Source organism: Alligator sinensis, unplaced genomic scaffold (assembly GCF_000455745.1).
Source record: "Alligator sinensis unplaced genomic scaffold, ASM45574v1 scaffold750_1, whole genome shotgun sequence".
In the NCBI taxonomy this organism is placed as follows: domain Eukaryota; kingdom Metazoa; phylum Chordata; order Crocodylia; family Alligatoridae; genus Alligator; species Alligator sinensis.
The window spans coordinates 20600-44336 of record NW_005843763.1 but is presented as its reverse complement, the minus strand read 5'-3'; the positions used below and the strand labels follow the sequence as shown (position 1 = coordinate 44336).

The window sequence follows — 23737 nt, the reverse complement described above, 5'->3', positions numbered from 1 at the left end:
CTATGGGGAGAAGTGGACATGCCGGAGGGCAGGGAACAGCTGCAAGCAGATCTGGACAGGTTGGACAAGTGGGCAGAAAACAAGAGAATGCAGTTCAACAAGGAGAAATGCACAGTGCTGCACCTAGGGAGGAAAAATGTCCAGCGCACCTACTGCCTAGGGAATGACCTGCTGGGTGGCACGGAAGTGGAAAGGGATCTTGGAGTCCTAGTGGACTCCAAGATGAACATGAGTCGGCAGTGTGACGAAGCCATCAGAAAAGCCAAAGGCACTTTATCGTGCATCAGCAGATGCATGACGAATAGGTCCAAGGAGGTGATACTCCCCCTCTATCGGGCGCTGGTCAGACCGCAGTTGGAGTACTGCGTGCAATTCTGGGCACCGCACTTCAAGAGGGATGCGGATAACCTGGAGAGGGTCCAGAGAAGGGCCACTCGTATAGTTAAGAGCTTGCAGGCCAAGCGCTACGAGGAGAGACTAGAGAACCTGGACCTTTTCAGCCTCCGCAAGAGAAGGTTGAGAGACGACCTTGTGGCTGCCTATAAGTTCCCCACGGGGGCACAGAAGGGAATTGGTGAGGATTTATTCACCAAGGCGCCCCCGGGGGTTACAAGAAATAATGGCCACAAGCTAGCAGACCTGCCTATGCAGGGGGTCGGACTCGATGATCTATTGAGGTCCCTTCCGACCCTAGCATCTATGAATCTATGAATGTATGAATCATTGCCAATAACGGCAGGCAATGAGTACATGGGTAATACATGGATATTACAGGCCAAAATTTTGTTCACTTTTTATCTGTCTCACCCCATTGAACTTAAACCCAGTGATATTTCTGTGAAACTTTTTGCTTTTGATCCCCCCCTGCCCGGCTACATGGAGGGTTTCTGTTACATAATGGATAAAGCTTCACATATGTAGCTGACAACCAAATTAGCCTTGGAATTTACCTTAGCCACCAATTCTGTCGATGCACAGGTTATTCATTATGTACATAAATGTCAATAGAATTAAATTTTACTTCATTATGTAAATAAATAAATAAGCCTACGGTTCATTTTTCTGTCTGACTTCTCTCTAGGTGCTTAATTCATGTGAAATATGAACTTACTAACAAGCCTGCCTTTTGTAACTTGGTGGGAAATACATTTACAATCACTGCTTTAGACCACTACAGAGCCAGAAGAAAGCCAAAGCTTTCTGGATCTAGTCCTGTATGAAGACTTTCAATTGCAGGGAAGAAAAAGGAGGCGGAATAAAATGTGACATTTGTAAGTGGTTATCTAAGAAGCATTAAACCGAATTAATTAAAATGCCTATCAAGTAGTTGGTAACATTAAAGGAGCATTTATTAAGTGAACAGGCTGAGAAAGATGTTGGGAAAGCAGAGTGAAATGACATCATCCTCTCAGCTATGTTCACCTTTGACCCTGATGTGTCTGATTCGCAGTCAGTTCCCTTTATAGAATCATAGAAAATGAGGGCTGAAAGGGACCTCAGGAGGTCACATCTAGTCCCACCCCTGTTCAAGGCAGGACCATCCCCACTAGATCATCCCAGCCAATGCTTTGGCAAGCCAGGTCTTAAAAACCTCCAAGGATGGAGGGTTCACAACCTCTCTGGGTAGCCTGTTCCAGTGTTTTACTTCCCTTCTTGTGAGGAGGTTTTTCCTAATATTTAATCTAAACTTCCCTTGCTGCAACCTGAGACCACTGCTCCTTGTTATGTTATCTACCATCACTGAGAAAAGTCTAGCCCCATCCTCTTTGTAACCACCCTTCAGGCAGCTCAGGCAGCTATTAAATCCCCACACAGTCTTCTCTTCTTCAGACTAAATAAACCCAATTCCCTCAGCCTCTCCTCCTATTTCACAATTTCTTTGCCTCCATTTTTCTGAGCAGGGACCGGGTCACCCCCCCACCGGGACCCCCAAAGGACCCAGGGGAGGCACACCCAGGTCCAGGGTCAGTGAGGATCTAGTCAGAGAACTTCTGGTGGGACTGGACGTATTTAAATCAGCTGGTCCTGAAGATCTCCAGCACCTCCTGCTCCTAAAGGTCTTGTTAAGTTAGAAAAGCTTTTGAATGCATGGTGTCTCTCAGACATGATGAAGAATGCTTTGTGCTTGAAAGCTTGTCTATCTTCATCCCAAGCATACAGTTGGTCCAATAACAGATAGCACCCACACAAAACTCCTGCCTCTCACTTTTGCCCTTTGTAAAATGTCTTGTCCTAGACCCCACCTCTAGACAAAGGATGCAAAGCAATCTCCCTGAACAGAAGCTGCAGTTTTTGCACACATCTTCATATAGAGAGTTATTATAGAGCCTCATCTGCTCGCCAGTGCCTTCAGCACCCTCGGATGGAGCTCATCCGGGCCTGCCGACTGAAAGGCATCCAGTTCCTCCAAGTGACTCTGCACCATCTCAGGGTCTACGCATGGTAGTCTGGCGCCCTGCTGCTGCCTCTCTACAATCCCATGTGCAACATGATGTGCAACAGGGAAAGGAAAAATCAGGAATACTGTCAATAGAGGAAACTGAATTAAATATCCCAATGCATTAGAGGATAAAGCATTAAATATTGTTCAAGAAAAGGAAGATTGCATTTTTCCCATTTTAAAATAAAAAATGTGTATTGAATTTAGGAGCCATTTGCACAGGATTGAATTTCACCCATTCTTCAGTACAATAAATCTAAACACAGTTAAAACCAATGCTTCCTCTGCTATGACCATTACAATTCAAATAAGTCTGTGGCAAAGTGTTATGAGGAATTATACTTCCCAAACAGCTTTCTTAAGGCTCCTAAGACATCCCTGTTTCTCAGGCTGTATATGAGGGGATGCAGTACTGGAGTGACAATGGTATAAAACACGGGTATGATCTTGTCTTGGTCCGGCAAGTGGTAGGCATTGGGTCTCATATACATGAACATTGTTCCCCCATAGAATAGCCCCACTACAGTCAGATGTGAGGAGCAAGTGGCCAGAGCCTTGTGCCTTCCCTTAGCTAAGCTCATCCTCAAGACTGCAGAGAGGATACTAGATCAGACAGATGAAGGTAAGTGAGTACTGCTGCCATACGTCTCCTGATTATAGCTGTTTTGATTTATGGAAATATTTATCTTTTATAAGAGTACCACCATTCTCGTGTTACATAATCTCAATTCTGACTTTTTACTAAAGATAAAAGTAAATGCAATTTCAGGGGTGTAGCTTGTAGCCATGTTGGTCTAGGGACATAGGCAGAGAGGGTTTTTTTGGTAAATCTTATAAGTTTTATTAGACCATCTCAAATAGTTGGAGAAAATTCTTCTTTGCAAGCTTAGAGCTTGATGAAATGTATTTATACCTGAAAGCTTGCTTAAAATAATTTTTCTTAGAAATGGGGTTGCCTGGGATCAGGAAGTCCGCTGACATTTCAGGGACAATGATGAGGGTCTGACAGATGTCCATGAAGGCCAACTGACTGAGGAAAAAGTACATGAGGATGTGAAGGCAGGAATCCACCTGGATTAGAAACATGAGGAGAGCATTCCCCAACAAGGCAGTCACAGAAGCAAGTAGAATCATTGCCAGCAGGAGGGTGTCTATCTTGGTCTGGTTCAGGAACCGTTTTTTCCCTTCATTTCCTCATCACTTTTTTTGACCTGATGGGTACCAATTTGAAACAAACAGACAGGCACATATGGAATAAACACACGTTATGGTGAATAACAACAAGGGAGCTCATGTGAAGGAGAAACCAGTCTCCACTGAAACAAGCAGCAGACTTTGGGCCAAATCCTCTCCCACCTATTAGGTGCTTAAGTGGACTCAGGTTGGCATAAGGGTGATCCTGTTCCACCGTGCTGAAGCCCCTGAAGAAACTTTAGTGCACCTACTGATGTAAAGAGTGCACCTACTGATGTAAGTGCATTTTGCTTGCAAGCTTAGAGCTTAGTTTCAAAAAGACAAGAGCTGAAGCAGGACCATCCAACTTTTTCATTACCTGTTTTTCAGACTCAATCACCCAGAAAAGGATCCTATGTCCACTTAGGTGCCTATGTCCACTTAGCTACCTCAGAGGCAGAATAGGATATGGACCTTTCTGCCTTAACACAACTGTCCCAGACTCCTTAGGATGTTTTATTTATTGGTGTTTAAACTTTGAAGGAGATGCCTCAGTGTTTGATGTCAGCTTGTGAGACACTATCACCTTGGATTTCAAGTGTGATTCTTGCTTCCCTCCATCCCCAAATGTGGATCTTGTGATATCTAAGTGTACCTGGACTGTCTTTCCATAGAGTAGTTCAAGAGGGAATGATCCTGTGTACTACTTTGGAGTGTGGGGAAGAGCTGATGGAGCAGGGGTGCTTATGTGAAGAACAAATCAAATGAACACTTATCCCAGGACAATGGAGGCTGATCCACTAATGTTTTCAGCTCTATATTAAGGGACTTATTAAACTGTTCCAGCAAGCCATAGGTTTGAGACTCATATGCTAAAGCCCATGGATAGTTGACCTCAGATTTCCCCAACTAGCTCTGGGAGATAGCAGGCATAAAAATGGCTACTGGCTTCATTAGGACATCACTGGAGTAACCCACTCTGAAACAAGTCAAAGAGCATCACCTACTGTGTCTGTTTTTATAGAGGATGGAGCTACAGTCATGTATTACCACCAATTTATGGTTCGGCCCTGATGGGACCTTCTAATTAATGAATCAGCTATTCAGCATTGGTGAGGCCACAGTGGGAGTGCTGCACAGAACAGGTCATATGAGGAGAGGCTGAAGGACACCCCCACTCTGAAACAAGTCAAAGAGCATCACCTACTGTGTCTGTTTTTATAGAGGATGGAGCTACAGTCATGTATTACCACCAATTTATGGTTCGGCCCTGATGGGACCTTCTAATTAATGAATCAGCTATTCAGCATTGGTGAGGCCACAGTGGGAGTGCTGCACAGAGCAGGTCATATGAGGAGAGGCTGAAGGACACTGGGCCTAAACAAACTGGGGGAGCTGACAACCAACTCCCAGGAAAAAGACAATCTGCTTAATGATTACTAAGCATCAGTTTTTCACCAGCCTAAACGGATCACCCTGTCTAACATGATGTGACATGACCAGGGTGAGGGTGAATATATGACTACCGTTTACATAGATCTTGGGAGAGAGCACCTTGAGAGGCTGGACACTCACAAATCAGCTGGTCTGAATAGATTACATCCAGGAGTGCTAAAGGAACTGGCAGACATCATAGCGCAGCCACTGGCAAGGATATTTGAAAACTCATGGCGCTCGGGCAAAGTACTGGAAGATTGAAAGAGGGCCAATGTGGTGCCCATCTTCAAGAAAGGTAGGAAAGAAGATTCAAGAAACTACAGGCCCAGTCAGTTTTACCTGAATCCCTGGAAAGATCTTGGAAAAAAATATCAAATAAACTATTCTTGACAGGCTAACAGAAGGCAACATCCTGAGGGACAGCCAGCACGGGTTTGTTGTGGGTAGGTCTTGCCTGACCAATCTCATCTCCTTCTATGTCCAGGTGACATATCACCTGGACAAAAGGTAAGAGGCTGAAATCATATATTTGGACTTCAAAAAAGCCATTCACCTGGTGTCCCATGATGTCCTCATGGAAAAATTGGGCAACTGCAACCTCAACTACTCCACAGTCCAATGACTGGGGAACTGGCTCTGAGGCTGGACCCAGAGAGTGGTAGTTGATGGAACCGAATCAACATGGCACTCAGTAACCAGTGGGGTCCCCCAAGGCTGCGTTATCAAACCTGTACTCTTCATGTCTTCATGAACTATCTGGACTGTGGTGTCAGAAGTGGACTGGCCAAGTTTGCTAATGACACCAAGCTTTGGGAACTTGAGGATAGGCTGGTGATCCAAGCCAACCTCAATAGGCTTGCAAGGTGGGCAGATGAAAACCTGCTGGCATTCAATGCAGAAAAATGAAAGGAGCTCCACCTTGGGGAAAAAAAAATAACCTCACATCACACTTACAGGCTCGGCAATGCTACATTGTCTAGCACCACAACTGAAAGAGATTGCGGGTCATGATCAACTGCAAGATCGTATGAGCCACCAATGTGATACCGCAGCTGGTAAAGCAAACAAAACTCTGAGTTGCATCTACCGTTTCATCTCAAGCAAGACTCAGGATGTCGTCCTCCCACTTGTACTCAGACTTGGTGAGGCCTCAGCTGAAGTACTGCATTCAATTCTGGGCTCCACAATTCAGGAAGGAAATGGAGAAGCTTGAGAGAGTCCAGAGGAGAGCCACGCGCATGATCATAGGGCAAGAGAACAGACCTTATGAAGAGAGGCTGAGAGTCATGGGACTCTTCATCTTGCAGACATGCAGACTTAGAGGAAACTTGGTGGCAGCCTATAAGTACATAAGGGGTGTGCATTAGGATCTGGGAGAACACCTGTTCACCAGAGCACCCCATGTTCAATGGTCACAAACTCCTGCAAGACAATTTTAGGCTGGACATAAGGAAAAACTTCTTTAGTGTCCAAGTCCCCAAGGCCTAGAATAGACTTCCTCCAGAGGTGGTGCAAGCACCTGCTCTGAACACATTTAAGAAACATTTGGATGCTTATCTTGCTATGATCTTTTGACTCTAGCTGACTTCCTGCCCTTTGGGCAGGGGGCTGGACCTGATCATCTTACAAGATCCCTTCCATTCCCAATGTCTATCAAATCTATCAAATCTATGACATGGGACTGTTCAGCCTGGAGAAGAGAAGACTTAGGGTGGGACTTCATGGCAGCCTATAAGTATATAAGGGGTGAACATCAGGGTCTGGGAGACCATCTGTTCACCAAGATGCCCCAGGGGAAGACAAGGAACAATGGACATAAACTTCTAGAAGATCACTTCAGATTGGATATAAGGAAAAACTTCTTTATGGTCCCAGTGTCAAGAGTCTAGAACAGACCCCCCCACACACACACACCTCCAGAGGTGGAACAGTCACCTATCCTGGAGATCTTCAAAAGATGAATGGACACACACCTTGCCAGGTTTATCTGACCTCAGTAGTCTTTCCTGCCTAAGAGCAGGGGGGCTAGATCTGATGATCTTGTGAGGTCCCTTCCAGCCTCTAACTTCTATGGATCTATGAACCCCACACAAGCTACAGCCATCCTATGGAAAGGGTTCTCCATTACGGGCAAAGATTTCAGGTTGTTTCTCTATTTGTCTCAAGCTGTTCCCACCCTGTGATACACATCACAACTCTTCAAGTAATTTTTTTGGTGTCTGAAGGTCCTCAATTTAGAAGAAGTGCAACACCAACCTGTGTTCCATGAACTATAGCCCCAGGAGTCCTAGGAAAGAGACCTAGTCAGTAGGAAGAACAGCCTCGGGCACTATTCCAGGGCACCAACAACTAATTGCCTCCTGAGACTCCAAATCTCAATTTACAGGAGGAGAGTCATTCCCATTCCGCATACACAAGTCCCTTTTCCCAAAGAAGACCCTCTGAATTTATCACTAGGACAGTCTATCCCCCTGGCCTCTCTCAGGAGGGTCAGATTGTGGCTCTTTTTAGAACTCAGTAGTTGGGGCATGGGGGCTACCTTTATCTGCCTCAGTTTCCCCACCTCTACCCATTGCCATCCCACTGCTTCTCCACCATTGCCACAGTTTCCCCATCCTACCTGGCCTGGGCCAAACCTAAGGGACCACCTTCTACTTTATGCACCAGCACAATACCTAAGGTCAGCTGTGAAAAACCTCCTGCAAGTACCATCTGTGCACCAAATCTGCTTAGACAAAATGCATGCAAGGTCATTTTTGGTTGTTACTCCTCAACTCTGGAAAACCCTCGCCCTTGAGACCCATCAGAGGTAGAGCCTGGACCTCTTCCAAAAGCTGCGTAAGATCTTGTATTTGGCCAGGATTTTAACAGGTAAAGTTAAGCTGTAGGTATTTGGGGGGCAATTGTTTAATTACTGTTGTATTATTATTTCCCTTTTTTATATGACCTGGTTGCTGTAAACTACCCCAAGCCTTTTTTGGAGAGGGTGGCATAGTAATAACGAAAAAAAAATATCACCTGCAGGCCTATGCATCCATGCCTCAGTCTTCCCAGTTCTACATTGTGCCTCCATCCAAGCACTAGTCAGCCTAGCTCCAGGGGATATACTCTCACTTGCCATTCCCTGGCTTGTTTGCCATTCTTTTTTGGGGGATATCTGGAGTTCTCTGGCTCTGATTCCAGGTAATGAAAAAGGTGCTGCAGGTGACACCAGGCCAGGTATCCGTGTTGATCCCTAGTGACATTTCCATGGTTATCTGCCTATGCAGCCCAACAGCCATGTGTCCCTCCCCTGAATCCCTCTGCAGGTGTATCCAAGCAACAGTCTCCTAGGTGGAGGTGTAGCTCTCTATGTGAGGGAGCAGTACACCTCCTTGGAGACCAGCATCAGCTCCAAAGAAGAGCAGATCAAAATCCTCTGGGTCAAACTACGGGAGGCAGGGGCGAGGTGAGGGAGATCTAACTGTAGGTGTATAATACAGACCACCAAACCAGGGCAAGGAGCTCGATCTGGAGCTCTTTTGAGAACTAGCAGATGCTACATGTACACAGGACATGGTCGTCATGGGTGACTTCAATCATCCAGACATCTCTTGGGACAAACACTCTGCTAACTTGGACCAGTGGCATTACTTCCTGACCTATATCAAGGAGCTCTACCTGACTCAGGAAGGGCATGGACCAACCAGAAGTAGCACTCTCCTAGACTTGGCCAAAGGAAACAATCTGGTGTGCGACTTGAAGACAGAGGGTAGCCTGGGTGACAGTGACCATGAAACCATCATGTTCACTGTCCATCGAAGACAGGCAAATCAGCTAGCAGGGTTGATGTTCTGGACTTCAAAAAAATGAATTTCAACAGGCTCAGAGCAATAGTAGTGGAATTGCTGTGGGACCAGGCACCAAAAGTGAAAGGAGTGCATAAAGAGTGGTCATTCCTTGAGGACATGATCCTCGAAGCACAAAAGAAGTCCATTCCCATGTGAAGGAAGGGTAGCAGAAGGGCTGAGAAGCCCTCTTGGCTGAATAGGAATATCATGGTCCTCTTGAAAAGAAGAAAGTGACATACAAAACAATGGAAGCTTGGGGCAGTTCCCAAGGAGGACTACACAACAATGGCCCACACTTGTAGGGAGCAGATTAGGAAGGCTAAGGCAGCAACTGAATTTAAACTAGCAATAGAAATCAAGGACAATAAGAATTAATTCTTTAGGCATGTAGGGAACAGGAGGAAAACAAGTGGAAGTGTCAGGCCATTGCTTAACAACTCAGGACAGCTGGTTACTGACACTCAGGAGAAAACTGAACTCCTAAACAACTACTTTGCTTCGGTATTTCACTGGGCTAAGTGGAAAATCATACTAGATAAGGTTCAGAGTGGGCATGGTGAGAATGAATGCCTTCCCACTGTTGACATTGAGCTGGTGCATGATCACCAGTTAGAAAAGTTAAACATTTATAAATCAGCAGGATCAGATTAACTCCAATGAAGAGCACTGAAAGAGCTGGCCAAAGTCATCATGGAACCTCTGGTGAAACTCTTCCAAAACTCATGGTGCTCAGGGAAGGTCCCTAAAGACTGGAAGAGGGCCAATGTTGTGTCCATCTTCAAGAAGGCGAGGAGAAGGGACCCGGGCAACTATAGGCCAGTTACCCTAACTTCTATCTCAAGGAAAGTCCTGGAAAAGTTCACCAAGGACTCTATGTGTGATATGCTTACAGAAGGTAGGATTCTGAATGACAGCCAGCATGGCTTCATTGTGGACAGGTCTTGTTTTACTAATCTCATCTAGTGAAGTGGCCACTGGTGTCCTTCAGGTGTCCGTGCTTGGTCCAGTGCTTTTCACCATCTTTATCAATTATTTGGATGTGGGGGTGAAGATATCACTCACCAAGTTCACAGACTACACCAAGTTACAGGGGAGTGTGGTCACACTTGAAAATAGGCTGCAGATACAGACAGACCTAGACAGGCTGGCAAGTCAGGCGGATTGGAACCAGATGAAGTTCAACAGTGAGAAATATAAAGTGCTTCATCTGGGGATGAACGATCCCCAATATACCTACAGGGTCAGTGGCACCAAACTGACTAGCACCACGACTGAAAGGGTAATAATTGACCACAGTATGAACATGAGCTGTCAGTGTGATGCTGTAGCCAGCAGGGCAAACAATACTCTGGCTTGCATCAACCGATGCATCTCAAGCAAAACCAGGGAAGTGATTCTTCCACTCAGCACTGGTGAGACCACAGCTGGAGTACTGCATCTGGTTCTGGGTGCCACACTTCAACAAGGATGTGGAAAAGCTTGAGAGAGTCCAGAGAAGAGCCACCTGTATGATCCATATGAGGAAAGGGTGAGGGACCTGGGTCTTTTCAGCCTAAAAAAGAGAAGGCTGAGAGGGGACTTGGTAGCAACTTACTGTTATGTCAGGGGAATACATCATGGGCTTGGTGAACAGCTGTTTGCCAGGGCACCCTTGGGGAAAATCAGGAGTAATGGCCACAAACTCCTGGCAGACCGTTTCAGGCTTAACACTAGGAAAAACTTCTTCACAGTTAGGGTGTCCAGACTGTGGAATAAACTCCCTGCAGAGGTGGTGCAATCACCTACCCTGGAAATCTTCAAGAGGAGACTGGACAATCACCTCACTGGGGTCATCTGACCCCAGTTGTCTTTCCTGCCTAGTGCAGGGGGGCTGGACCTGATGATCTTGTGAGGTCCCTTCCAGCCCCTTACAATCTATGAATAATATATAAATGGGGTCTGTACTCCCCTAGTAGGTCCATGAGTGTATTAGACATAGTCCCATCATATACGTTCCTCTGCCTACAGCAATGTCACAAGCAATTACCTTTCAAACACATGATGTGTGCTACATCCATCACATTTGCTTGTGCATTTTTATGTGCCTGATACAGGGAAGCTGAAGGAAGAGGCCACAGCTTTGCAAAATTGTTATATTTTCCTCATTGACAATAGGTGCCAGAATACCAAACTCATCAATAATTTCTAAATGTAATATGGAAGAATTATATCACCTAAGCAATTCATTTTCAGCATTTTTATTTACATTTAAGGAATAATTCAATATCTGTATTTATGACTACTAGACAGATCCATTTCTTCCAGTTACAAAGAAATGGCATACTGAACAACATCTCTGTTCACTTTCTACTGTACATAGTCTCTCTTTGTTTTAAAACTATGACTCTGTCTGTTTTTCCATCCTTCCCTTTTCTATGACATTATACATGTATCAATTTATTAAAATAAGGTTGAGGACTATTTTATTAACAGCTACACCCCAGTTTTCATCATTAAGGATCTTAATGAGATAATACTAGGATTAGGTTTGAACTCTTTTTCCCCCTGTAAAACACAAAGGATCTAGTGTTGAATTCAGTGGAGTTTAATTGTTTGAAAGTCAATGTACATGAAAGAGGAAAAAGACACCCTCAGTACAGTCCCACTCTAACTGAAGGCTTTTGGAAATGAGCTGTATAAAAACTGAATCTGTTCTGTGCAAGAGAATTTCAGCCTTGTGCAGAGGGTGAAGATGATGGCTACACAGATTTTGTATTTCAGAATAAGGTCTTTGGTGCATGCAATTATTTGCTTACATTTTCACTACTTCCCAAACATTTTCCAAAGCAATTATATGATAGAGGAGTTAACGTGCCCTTGATTTTCAGTGGGCCACTGGCTGTGGAAGAAGACAAGTGCTTTAGAAAATGTAGACAAGGCTCCTTGGGTGAATCTGATATCTTTTATTAGACCAACCCAAATAGTTGGAGAATAATTATTAAACAAGCTTTCGGGTTCAAAAACCCTTCGTCAGGATAAGGAAGTTTCAGCAGTTGGTGTGTGCTCTTCCTGGATGTAATGAAAAGTAAAGAAGCTTCTTGACTTTGATTCAACCTAGTGCCTAACAGTAAAACACAACTCCTGTCAGTTTTTCTGGATGACTCTGTATTTCCCAGCCAGCTTTCTTAAGGCTCCTAAGACATCCCTATTTCTCAGGCTGTATATGAGAGGATTCAGTACTGGGGTGACAATAGTGTAAAACAGAGACACAATCTTATCTTGCTCTGGGGAGTGGTAGGCACTGGGTCGCATGTACATGAAGATGGCTGCCCCATAAAAGAGCCCAACTACTGTCATATGTGATGAGCAGGTGGCCAGAGCTTTCTGTTGTCCTTTGGTTGACTTCATCTTCAGGACTGTAGAGAGGATACACGTGTAAGAAGCTAGTATGATGGAAGAAGGGATGAGGAGCAGAACAATGCCACTCATGAACACCAGAGTCTCATATAGGGAGGTGTCAGAGCAGGACAATTTCAACAGGGCAGGGGACTCACAGAAGAAATGATCAATGGCTTTTGAACCACAATACGGCAGATACATGGTATAAACTGTATGAATCAAGGCATCTCCTAATGCGCCAATCCAGACCCCACCTGCCAGGCTCAGGCAGACTCTCTGGCTCAGGATTATGGAGTATTTCAAGGGATTGCAAATTGCTACATATCTGTCATAAGCCATGACTGCCAGGAGGAGGCATTCTGCGGCACCCATGGTCAGTGTGAGGAAAATCTGAGTCCCACAGCCAGTTGGAGAAATGGGGTTGCCTGGGGTCAGAAAGTCTGCTGACATTTTGGGGACAATGATCAGGGTCTGACAGATGTCCATGAAGGCCAAGTGACTGAGGAAAAAGTACATGGGGGTGTGAAGGGAGGAATCCACCTGGATTAGAAACAGGAGCAGCGTATTCCCAGCCAGGGCAGTAATGAAGGCCAGTAAGATCATGGCCAGGAAGAAGGTGTGGACTTCAGTCTGGTTCAGGAGCCCCAGGAGAACGAATTGTGTTGGTGAACTTCCATTCCCAATCCTCATTTCCTCGTCATGTGGATGGACCTGACGCACTGGGGAGGAACAGAGACCTTTGTTGAAAGAGGCGTAGTGGGATCGGTGGCAGTCATTAGGTTTTCCTTTCTCTGGAAAAAATGCTAGCTATGAAAACTGCCAATTTATGAGGTACATTCAGAAGTGTCCAAAGCCATTAATGGAATCAGTTGGATTTTTTTAACAGAAATTTTTGTTAAAGACAAGCTAATTTTAATCTAAAATTTGCACTAAAAACATGGCTTTTTTTTTCAATGGAAAGTTGAATACAGGAAAGATTAATTTGGGAGGTGAAGGTCAAATTTTCAATTTGTCTTTTTAACAGAAAATAGTCAGTCAGCACTAGATTTTGATATTGTGCCCTACCTTTCAAATTCACAGCTCTATAACTACAAGGAGGGGGTTGTTCTGTTGGATTAATTGCATGGGTGCAGAAGCTTTCCTCTTAAGCAAACACTATTTTAATCCCTGGTGTTCCAAAAATAATCCCAAAAGAGATGTTGAGATGGTGACCTAGATATTCTCTTTGTCGACTGTACAGACCGATGAATCCATCCCGGTGCTCAAAGGCAAGATTAGCACTGAGGAGCAATCAATTCCCCAGGCTTCTGCTCTAGACCTCTGGCTATGGGTCCACCTAATTTAAGAAGGTGGCCGGCCAGTTCTGCAGGGAGATTGTAGGGCCGGCTGCCCTTTCTGCAGGCCGATCATGGCAGGATCCTCCATGCCTCTGATTGGCCAAGGGTCTGCAGTGGCCCTATCACTTGCCACTGATCAGCTGCAACAGCTGTCTGTCATACAGCCCCACCCATCAGCACTGGTTGCCAAGGCTGCCTGTCATGCAGCCCCTCCCCTCACTGCTGAATGATGGAGAGGGATGGCGCTGCATGACAGATAGCCCTCTCTGCCAATCAGTGGGGGGAAGGGGGCAGGAGCTTTCTTGGGCTCCCCTTTGCACCGACAACTCTGCTTTCCCCTTCCCACTAGGCAGCTTGTATGGCCAGACTGCAGCGCCATGACTTTGGTTCCCTGGGGAGCCACCATTTTATTTCCAGTAAGTATTTTGTTTTGTTTATTGCCACCACACATTTTGCAGGCATTGACCAATTTTGCAGGCAATGCCAGATTTTGTAATTTCCACAAAGTCTGAAAAATCATGATTTCTATAGGTCCCTACCTTTATCTAATTCAAGACATTGCACAAACATACAAGAACATGGGCTCTCTTGCCCTGCAGGGCTTAAGCTTACAGGCATGAGTCAGACCTCTTATTTAGGGCTGTGCGAGGCTTCAGACAGAGTTTCAGATCCAGAGAAGCTTTGGACTCCTTGGGGTCCAAAGCAGCACATCCGGGTCGAAGCACTGGCCTTGTTTGGCTTCCCAAAGCGGTTCGGAGCTCCCGAAGCACTTCGGAGCTGCCTCAGAGATCGGCCATAAGGTATAACGGGGAAACAATAAAATATCTATAACTTGGTTTTTTTGTCTGATTTGGCTGAAATTTCCAGGGTGGTAGACTCTACAGAGAGCATGAAGCCTGCCAAGTTTCAAGAAGATCGGTGCAGGGGTTTGGGGGGAACTGCACCTCAAATTCTTGAAAGCAAAACTCCTGTCATGTCTGTGTCATGTCAGGTCCCACAAGCACCCCTGGCACGAGTTTTGCCTGTCAGCAGCTAGGGGTGCAGGGCCCCAGAACCCCCGCTCCACCAGTCTCCTCGACAGCTGGCAGGCATCGTGGCCTCAGCAGGGGCTACCATCCCTGCAGCTGTCACCCCACTGCGCCTTAACACACACAGGGTCACCCATGTCATGAGTTTTGCTTGTCCACAGCTTGAGGTTCAGTTCCCCGCAAACCCCAGCACAGGCCTTCATGAAACTTGGCAGGATCTGTGGCCTCATCAGGGCCACCACTGTAGTTTTGACCCCCCTGTGGTGTAACACACAGCCGTGATATGAGTTTGGCTTTCAAGAATTTGGGGTACAGTTCCTCCCAAACCCCTGTGTCGATCTTCTTGAAACTTAGGAATTCTCATGCTCTCAGCAGAGGCTACCATCCGTGCAAGTTCCATACAAATCAAACAAAAAACAACAAAGTTATAGATATTTCATTGATTCCCCCATTATACCCTATGGCCGGATCTCTAAGGCAGCTCCGAAGCTTTGGCCAGATCAAGGTGCAAACCCAGTCTGGAGGTCCAGATCAGATCACTGCTATCCGAAGTGGCTGGTTCTGAAGCTGGATTGGATCACTGCAGACTCGCACAGGCCTACTCCTATTTCACTTGGTGCACTCATTGGGCTAAATCCCATTTCACTTTATCTGTCGAAATGGTGCATGTATAGGTGAATAACTGCAATTTTGGCCACTTAGGCATAATTTCCCTAACTCAGTATTGACCAAACCTAGCTACTAAGCATGCTCAGGTGAGTTTCACTCTGGCTGGGCAACTGAGTGAGGTGATGGAATCGCCCCCAGTATCCCAAGATGCTATTGAGGCAATAGCTTCAACAATCAGGATTTAGCAGCATACCCTCCCACTTTTTTTGCTAGCAGCCCAGGTAACAGGGGAAGCAGGGTTGAGTCACTCTCTACAACAGGAGATTTGGCTAAAGCCAAGTGCTCTAACCATTAGGGTACAGACTAGTTATTGCCCAGAGCATTCTCCAGGTGCCTCTTGAAGCTGACACGATGCATCTGGTATTTACATGTCACTGGATAAGCAAAACTGGGACAATTTCTACCCCCTGGAGGGCAAGGACCCAAGTTGGAACCAAGGGTCTCCTCCCTTCCAGGTCAGTGTCCATCCCATGTAGAGGCCAGGGCCTCGGCTTCAAGAGGAGGGTTGGAGAGGGATAGCATCTTTCCTGTGGCTTTCTTGGTGTGGTTTGCTAGAAAGATAGAGATGTACATACCAATCCTTTCCGAGTGAGGGGTGGGGGAAGGAGACTAGAAACCAAGTTTCCTGCTGCGTAAGCTAATGCTTGTCCCACTATGCTAAAAGGTGGAAGAGTCCTGTCTCTGGGCTGCCTTCCTTCTGGCAGATGTGCTTGCAAGGCAAACTAGAATACCACACTGCAGCCACACAGTTAAGTATGCCTCATCCAGACACTTAAAGTAAACCTAGATTTACACCTAATGTGCAAACTTATGGACAAGAGAAAGTCCTTGAAGTGCAGAACATTAGCTTCTTGTCTGACAGAGCTGGGACCACAAGCTTCCCTGTTGTCCTCCCTTGATAAACATATAGGCCGCTACAAGGTCTGCCCTCCCCATCTCTTGTGAAGGCTGAAGAGATCCAGATCTCTCACCCCCCCCTCGTGGGGTCTTCCACGAAAGCCACTAATCATGCAAGTGGCCCTCTTCTGAATCTTCTCCAGATTCTCCGTGCCTCTCTTGAAGTGCAGCGCCCAAAACTGGACACAGTACTCCAACTGCGGCCTGACCAGTGCTGCACAGAGGGGGAGCATCACCTCCCTTGATCTGTTAGTCATGCATATGCTAATACACGACAAGGTGCGACTGGCCTTGTTGATGGGTTCGTTACACTGCCAGCTCATGTTCATCTTGGACTCAGCTATGACTCCAAGATCTCTCTCATCCTCTGAGCTGCTGAGGAGGTCATCTTCCAACCTATAGGTGTGCTGGGGATTCCTCCTCCCTAGGTGGAGTACCTTCATTTATCTTTGTTGAATTGCACCCTATTTTGTTCTGCCCATTGATCCAACCTGTCCAGATTCGCCTGTATCTGCTCCCTGCCCTCCGGTATGTTAACTTTGCCCCATAACTTGGTATCATCTGCAAACTTGGAGAGGGTGCTCTTCACGCCCTCATCCAAATCGCTGATGAAGATTTTAAATAACACCGGTCCAAGGACCGAACCCTGTGGAACCCCACTGCCCACCTCCTTCCAGGCCGAGAACGACCCATCCACCACCACTCTCTGTGTGTAGTCTCTAAGCCAGTTGGCCACCCACCTGACTGTGTAGGCATCCACTCCACAGCCTGCTAGCCTCCATATGAGAATAGGATGCAAAACTGTGTCAAAGGCCTTCCTAAAATCCTTGCCTCACATAAATTCTGGACCATCACAGCTACATCATCACTCCTATAATCTTTATATGTAAGCATTTCTACATCAAATTAATCTGAAATGATCAATATATGTAGCTATCCTCACAAGAATAATCTGCCTTCACGAAAAATTGAAAGATGCAAATAATTAATTGTCATTGCATCGTTTTCAGTTATAAGTTTCCCCCTGCCTCACTGGTTGCAGGTTAGAGTTAAGGTCCTGGCTGTTGACTGTGCAGTTATACTAATAGGTTAGTCCAGGGGTTTTCAACCAGGGGTATTTGGGAAGCCCCCAGGGGTACTCAGCAGCGGCGCAGAGAAGTGGGGTCATCCATCTGTGCATCGGTGACACTTCAAGTTTTGCGCTGGCATTGCTGTGCTCAGTGATCAGCCACTGGGGACCCCCCCACACCCACCCCAGCTCAGCGATTAGCTGGGGGACTCCATGCTTGTTGGCATGCTGGGGATACACCAACCCAAAAAGTTTGAAAACCCCTAGGTTAGACTGTGGATTAGTATAGGATGTTTTGAACAAGGACAATGACCTCTGAAGGTCAGCCCCACTTTTCTATGATTCTATGACATTGCAGCACATTTTCAGTTAAAAAATCAACATGAAATACAACGAGTTTTAATATTAATAAAACTAGCAGATGTAACAATGAGCAAAACTTAATTTGAATTTATTGAAAAGTAGTAATTGAACTACATACAAAGAAACATTCCAGTGACACCTCCTCTACAATTATCACAAGGAAACTTCAGTCAAATAATGGTGGTGTTTTTCATTTAAAAAAATCCTATTTTTGAATGTCTTAACCTGTACAAAGCAGGAATATGGAAAAGCAAAAATCACTTACCTTGATCTGCTTTATATCAATCAATGGCCAGTCTAGAAAGGAGAGCAGCTTGACATCTTGCAAAAAAAAATGCTGTCTGTCCGTCATGTAAAATGATCTCTCAAGCCAAGGATCATTACATTTCTATTCTCCTGCATTCTGTTATTATCCTAGAAAACAATGTTCCTGGTACACTGGTAGATAAGCATGTCTTGGAGATAAAGTTATTAGCTTAATAGTGATTGCAGTAATTCATATATGAGTAATCCATATAAATCTCGTTTTGCAGTCTTTACTTCCAAAATGAAAAAAGTGACTGCACTAGTTAAGATTGCATGTCTTTCATGTGAGGCAGCAGTACTTTTTTAAGGAGGTAAATAAGTTTAAAATCATTCAGGCATGAATTCCTATTTAGGTTCCAAAATTCAAATTATATATAAGGATTCATGTCTTTAATTGGAAAATATATATATATCAATTTTATTGGTTGAAAAACACAGCATTGGCAATACATAATACACAGTATGAAATCAGTGTTAAGAATCACATCCTCTGCACTGAATCTCTAACTTTACATCTGCAGCAAGCTGTGTGAGTTACCTGGTGGCAAGAGAGAAATACTCATATTAAAGATGCAGTCTTTAAAAAGACCAGGTTAAGCTTGGAGCCATTACATCACTCAAGCAGCAATAAGTTTAATATCTAAGTGGAAGAAAACAGTCTTTGGGGAATCTTGTCCCAAGTCCTTAATTAAGGTTACGTGCAGATGGTGCCCTGGAAAGGCTTTCTCTATTCCAGTTGTAAACTCTGAAAACTTCTGCTCGGTGGGATTTCTTTGCATCCTGTGTATTGAAGTAGCAGAGGGCTCACAACCATGAATTTTAGAAAGGAGAAAAGACAATATTTTTCTTTTCTTCTTTTCAGTGACAAATATGAAGCTGTAATGTTTTCAGTCCAGTGCTGAATGCCGAACACCTCACTATGTTTGATTTTCTAGTGGAATAAGAATTTGGATAACCTCTAGGTAATCTTTCTTCCATTAAAGCATCAATTCCTGCATCATTTATCCATGAGACACATTACTCACATGGACAATTTTGAACAGAGGAAAGGGGAAGAAACCCCAGCAGGTCAAACCTAATGCATTACATTATAAGTACATTATTTGTCTGATATGCCTTAGGGTGGAAAGCCAGGCCTGTAGGCCTCAGATTTGAATAGATGCTGCTCAAAGGAGCTTCAGTGCTTCTTGAATAGAGATCACAGAGGCAAGTCCATTATCAGATAGATGTGTACAAGTCACATATATGTGAAAATACACCTGTATTCAAAAAAAAAGCAGCACTGATTATCCGGGGTAGAAATGTGAAAGGCGTAAGTAAGAGCTATGTGTCTTTCAGTAGGAAATGAGTGCCTGCCTCCTGGTAGGCTTTGGAAGAAGTCTTAAATTCTGCCACCAACCCACTCTAGGCTGGTGGTTTAAATAAGGCCTCAGCTACACAAAATGCATAGCAAAGTAGAGGAGCCCCCTCCTCCCTCACTACTTCTCACCAACTGACATATCTATGCTATGAAAAATTTGAAGTGAGGACAAGGCCCTGTGAACCTAGTCTGGTTCTCACACTCAGGACAAGACACGGTGAAACAAATTTCCTGTTTTTTAAAAAAGGGCAGCCCTGCATATATTAAGCATGTTCTGCTATGGTTATGTCTGCTATGGTAACTTTGTGGATCTTTTCTCTACCTACCCTCATTAGTTTGTCCTTTCAGAGGTTTGGGGGCTACTTGTGTCTTGTGTTGCAGTTTGTAGACTTGTTCCTGCTGTTTGTAGATGAAGTTTGCAGATGTAAGGTCAAGTGGCTCTGATCTTTATTTCCACATGGCCTGCTTTCCAAAATTGTAAAGTTTACAGGCGTGCAAATGTGGCAAATTGGAAGTGGCATAAAAGCCAGCACTCACTGTGGATGCAGCAGAGATCCTTAGTGGGGTGGCCTCAGTTCCAGCCCAATCACACTGGCTGTGAGAAGCAGCGGAGGCTCTAGCCAGGTGTTGCTCCTTGGTTGGCTTTGTGGATAAACCATCACTTTCTCAAAGCAATATGTTCATGTGCACAAGAGCCTGTAGTGTGTTAAGATAAAATCTTACTGAGTTTGCCGTTGCCTACTATGCAACTTGAAGAGGACCAGCAGTGACCTCTGAAGGTGGCTGTGACCCCTGGCAGAGGTTACTCATGATGATGCAGCAGTGGATCTTCAGCAGATACGCAGCGGCAGTTGTGGAGGTAAAGCCCCTAGCACAGGGCAGCAACCCCTTGTGGCAAGAAGCATCAGGATCCTCGGCAGCGGAGGCCCCAGCAGCTGGTGCAGTTGTCTGGTGTAAGGAGCAGAGGCATCCTTGGGTAAGCCTCCCTTCCCAGTGCCCTGGCCTCAGTGGTGGCCTCGTTGGGTTGATTTGCCAGTGGCTCTGAGAGTCTGTGATGTGACTTATTTTGGGTTCCAGTTAATGTTTAGTAATTCAAGTTTTCTTTGATGTTGTGTGTGTCCATTTTCCCCTGAAATATATCGTGTTTTAGTTTTTTTGTGTGTTTGCAAGCAGGGAAGTTTGTTCACATTGAAACACCAAGTAACCATGTATTTTCCCAAGTTTCTGGGCAAGGGCTTGAACTAGATTTAGAAAGTTGGTGTTAAACCCCTAAAGTTGAACCTGGCCCTTGCAGCTGCTCTCCAGTGTCCAGCAAAAGGCTTATGTCAGTAAGAGCTACCTCTCTTCGTAGATCTTGTTCTCTTCCCCTCTCTCGAGAACGCTGCATTCAGCATCATTTTGAACTGGCTGCAGTAACTGGCTACTCACATAATCTTTCCAAGGGAAAATAAAATATCTTACAGACCCAGAAGGAAAGAAGAAGCCACAAAGCCTGCCAGTTGTCAAGGAGATAGATGTAGTGGTTTGGGGGAAACTGTACCTCAAGCTGCAGACAAGCAAAACTCGTGACTTGGGTGACACGGTGTGTGTTAAGGCGCAGCAGGGTGAAAGCTGCAGGCCTGCTAGCCCCTGCTCAGGCCATGAAGCCTGCCAGCTGTTAAGGAGATTGGTGCAGGGGGAGTCTGGGGCCCTGCACGCCTAGCTGCTGACAGGCAAAACTTGTGACATGGGTGCTTGTGCAACTGACTGTCTCTGTCTTGGGGCAGAAGCAATTCCTGGCTCTGTATTGATTCTTTCCTCTCCATTCTCTGTGGTTTTGTAAGTGTGAGTTGTTGCTTATTAACTCATTATCTAGTAGCTAGCTACTGTGTATTGAGCTGGTCCCTGAGTGAATCATGATTGATTGGTAACACAATAGCCTAGCAGCCAGGCCTGCAGCAGTTCCTCACCTGCTCCCATGCCCCAAGACAGACACAGTTGAACAAGCACCCATGTCATGAGTTTTGACTGTCAGCAGCAAGAGGTGCAGGGCCCCAGAACCCAGAACCCCTGCACTGATCTTGGTGACAGCTGGCAGGCTTTGTGGCCTCAGCAGGGGCTAGCAGACCTGTAGCTGTCACCCTGCTGCGCCTTAACACACACAGTGTCACCCATGTCACGAGTTTTGCTTGTTCTCAGCTTGAGGTATAGTTTCCTCCAAACCCCTGCACCTATCTGCTTGAAATGTGGCAGGCTTTGTGGCCTCCACAGGGGCTACCATCCCTGCAGTTTTCACCCCAATATGTCTTAACACACACACGTGACATGAGTTTTGCTTTCATGACTGTGTGGTACAATTTCCTGGAAACCCCTATATCTCTCTCTTTGAAACAAGGCACTTGTCATGCACTCAGAAGAGGCTACCATCCCTGAAAGTTTCATCCAAATCAGACAAAAGACAACAAAGTTATAGATATGTAATTGGTCCCCCATTATACTCTATGGCTGAATCTCTGAATCTTTTCTGAATCTTTTCCTAAAGCTTCCAGTGATTCAATTCAGATTTGTAGATTTGGCCTCCGAACCATCCAAATCATCTCAGAATCTGCAGCATGATCCAAAGCTTAGCACAGCCCTACTGGCTGGCTCTCTGGTGGCACTACACATCTGCCCGGCTCCCTGGTGGCCCTATACATCTGTGCCTTAGTTTCCTGGATGCCACTCATAGGCTCTGTCCCTGCACCATTCTGCCCCAGCTTGGGGCATGCGCTATCATGTGCCTGAGGCAACAGGCATCCGATTCTCTGCCTGTTTGCCTGCGTCCCTCTCTGACTGAGAGCATTCTGGCTTTGACTTCACATAAGGGAAAAATGCTGAATGTGACCCTTCGCCAAGAGTCCATGCAGTTCCATAGTGACATCCCCATGGTTACTTGGACATGAAGTCCAACATCTATGGATTCCTCCCTTGCATCTCACTTCAGGTATATCCAAGTAAGAGTCTCCAAGTTCACAGGCTCCTAGTATGAGGATGGCATATTAGGTACAGTCTCATGATGCCCACTCCATTGGGTCGAGCCAACAACATTGGCATCATGCCCATTTACCCAAGACACCTTTGTCATTCAGTTCTACAGGTGTGATACTTCTGTGAGCCGCCCACTTGGGGCCTATGGCTACCTTGCTGTATGTAAATACAGGAAGTGGAAGACTGATTTCAGGGTTCCCAGCACTGCATGACTAAGATGCTGGTTGCATGGTCCTCTCCTCTGAAACCTTTGTCACACAGTTAACACTATAGGTCTGCAGTGCAGGGGCTGCCCCAGGCTGTGCTGGCCTCCAGGGGCCTGTTTGGGCCATTTGAGTGACTATCACCCTAAATGTGACAGGAATGATCCAGTTTCTCCCCTCCCTTTCTTGAGATTCAATTTGGGATCTTTGGGTGCATCTACACATGTGCTGTACTGTGGAGTTGACTAATTAGCTCCACAGTAAAGCATCACCATCTACACATGCACCAGTATTAGGACTCAGTAAATTAATACTCCACTGTAGGAGAGAACTGTTGAGGATAGTACTGTCCTACGGCAGAGTAATTCACCCCCTTGAAACACACATGTAGATGGTGACGTGGCTGGCTGGGACATGAGGGTGCTACAGTTGGGGAGCTGCCTGCCACCTAGCCCCACGCTGTAGCTCCATTGTGCCCCAGCCATTCCCTCTGCAACCCAGTGCCACCATCTGGATCCCAGGACTGACACGCTGGGTCCCTGTCAGCCTGGGGTTGCTCCACTCTGGCTCAAACTGCTGCAGTCCTGGGCACATGTGCAGATGCCATGCCTAGGAGCAGCTCACTCTGGTACAAACTGCATCTGAGTGTATTGCTCCATACTGATTGCATGTGCAGATGCACCCATTTGTTTCCTCCAAGCCCCACTTGGATTAACCTGCTTTCCCCTTCTGGGAACCATCTGCATGTCCCCTCTCCTAGAAACCATGTCTTGTTTCGTCTCAGCACCAGCCCCACTAATGACATACTCATCTGCCAGTCCATTTGAGGACCACAGACTCTGGGGCCTCTCATCTCTCACCAGTCTCAGTTCAGGGGGACACACAATCCTGGAGCATTGAGGTGCAAGGGAGCAGTGTGAGAAGGAGGGGCCAGTGCCAGATTTAAGGGACCAATCCCACTGTCCTGAGGGGAGAGGAGGCAGTGACAGGCCCTTAGGAACCAAGCCCAGTGGGAGGGGGCAGCACTGGGCCCCTGGGGACCAATCCCAGGATGCAGGGACAGGATGGGGCAGTGCCAGGCCCCAGGACCTGATCCTTGCCCACAGGGTTTGATCTAGCCTGCAGACAGACCCCACCCCAATCATTTGGCCATGGGGCCAAAAGGTTGAGCACCACTGGAATAGGCAAATTCATAGAAGATAGCTAGGAAGCAAAGCAGTCTGGCATGTGGACCTGACATC

At 45.9% G+C, this 23737-nt stretch overlaps 1 protein-coding gene across 1 annotated transcript in view; it reads right to left on the bottom strand.

Annotated features, from left to right (window-relative positions):
• Window positions 1-12003: 12003 nt before the first annotated feature.
• Window positions 12004-23737, bottom strand: part of LOC102370529 (olfactory receptor 2T11-like) — a 21774-nt gene continuing 10040 nt past the window's right edge. The window contains exon 2 of the mRNA XM_006039128.2: window positions 12004-12738. Coding sequence (XP_006039190.2) covers window positions 12004-12738 — 735 coding nt within the window. The remainder of the gene's footprint in view (window positions 12739-23737) is intronic.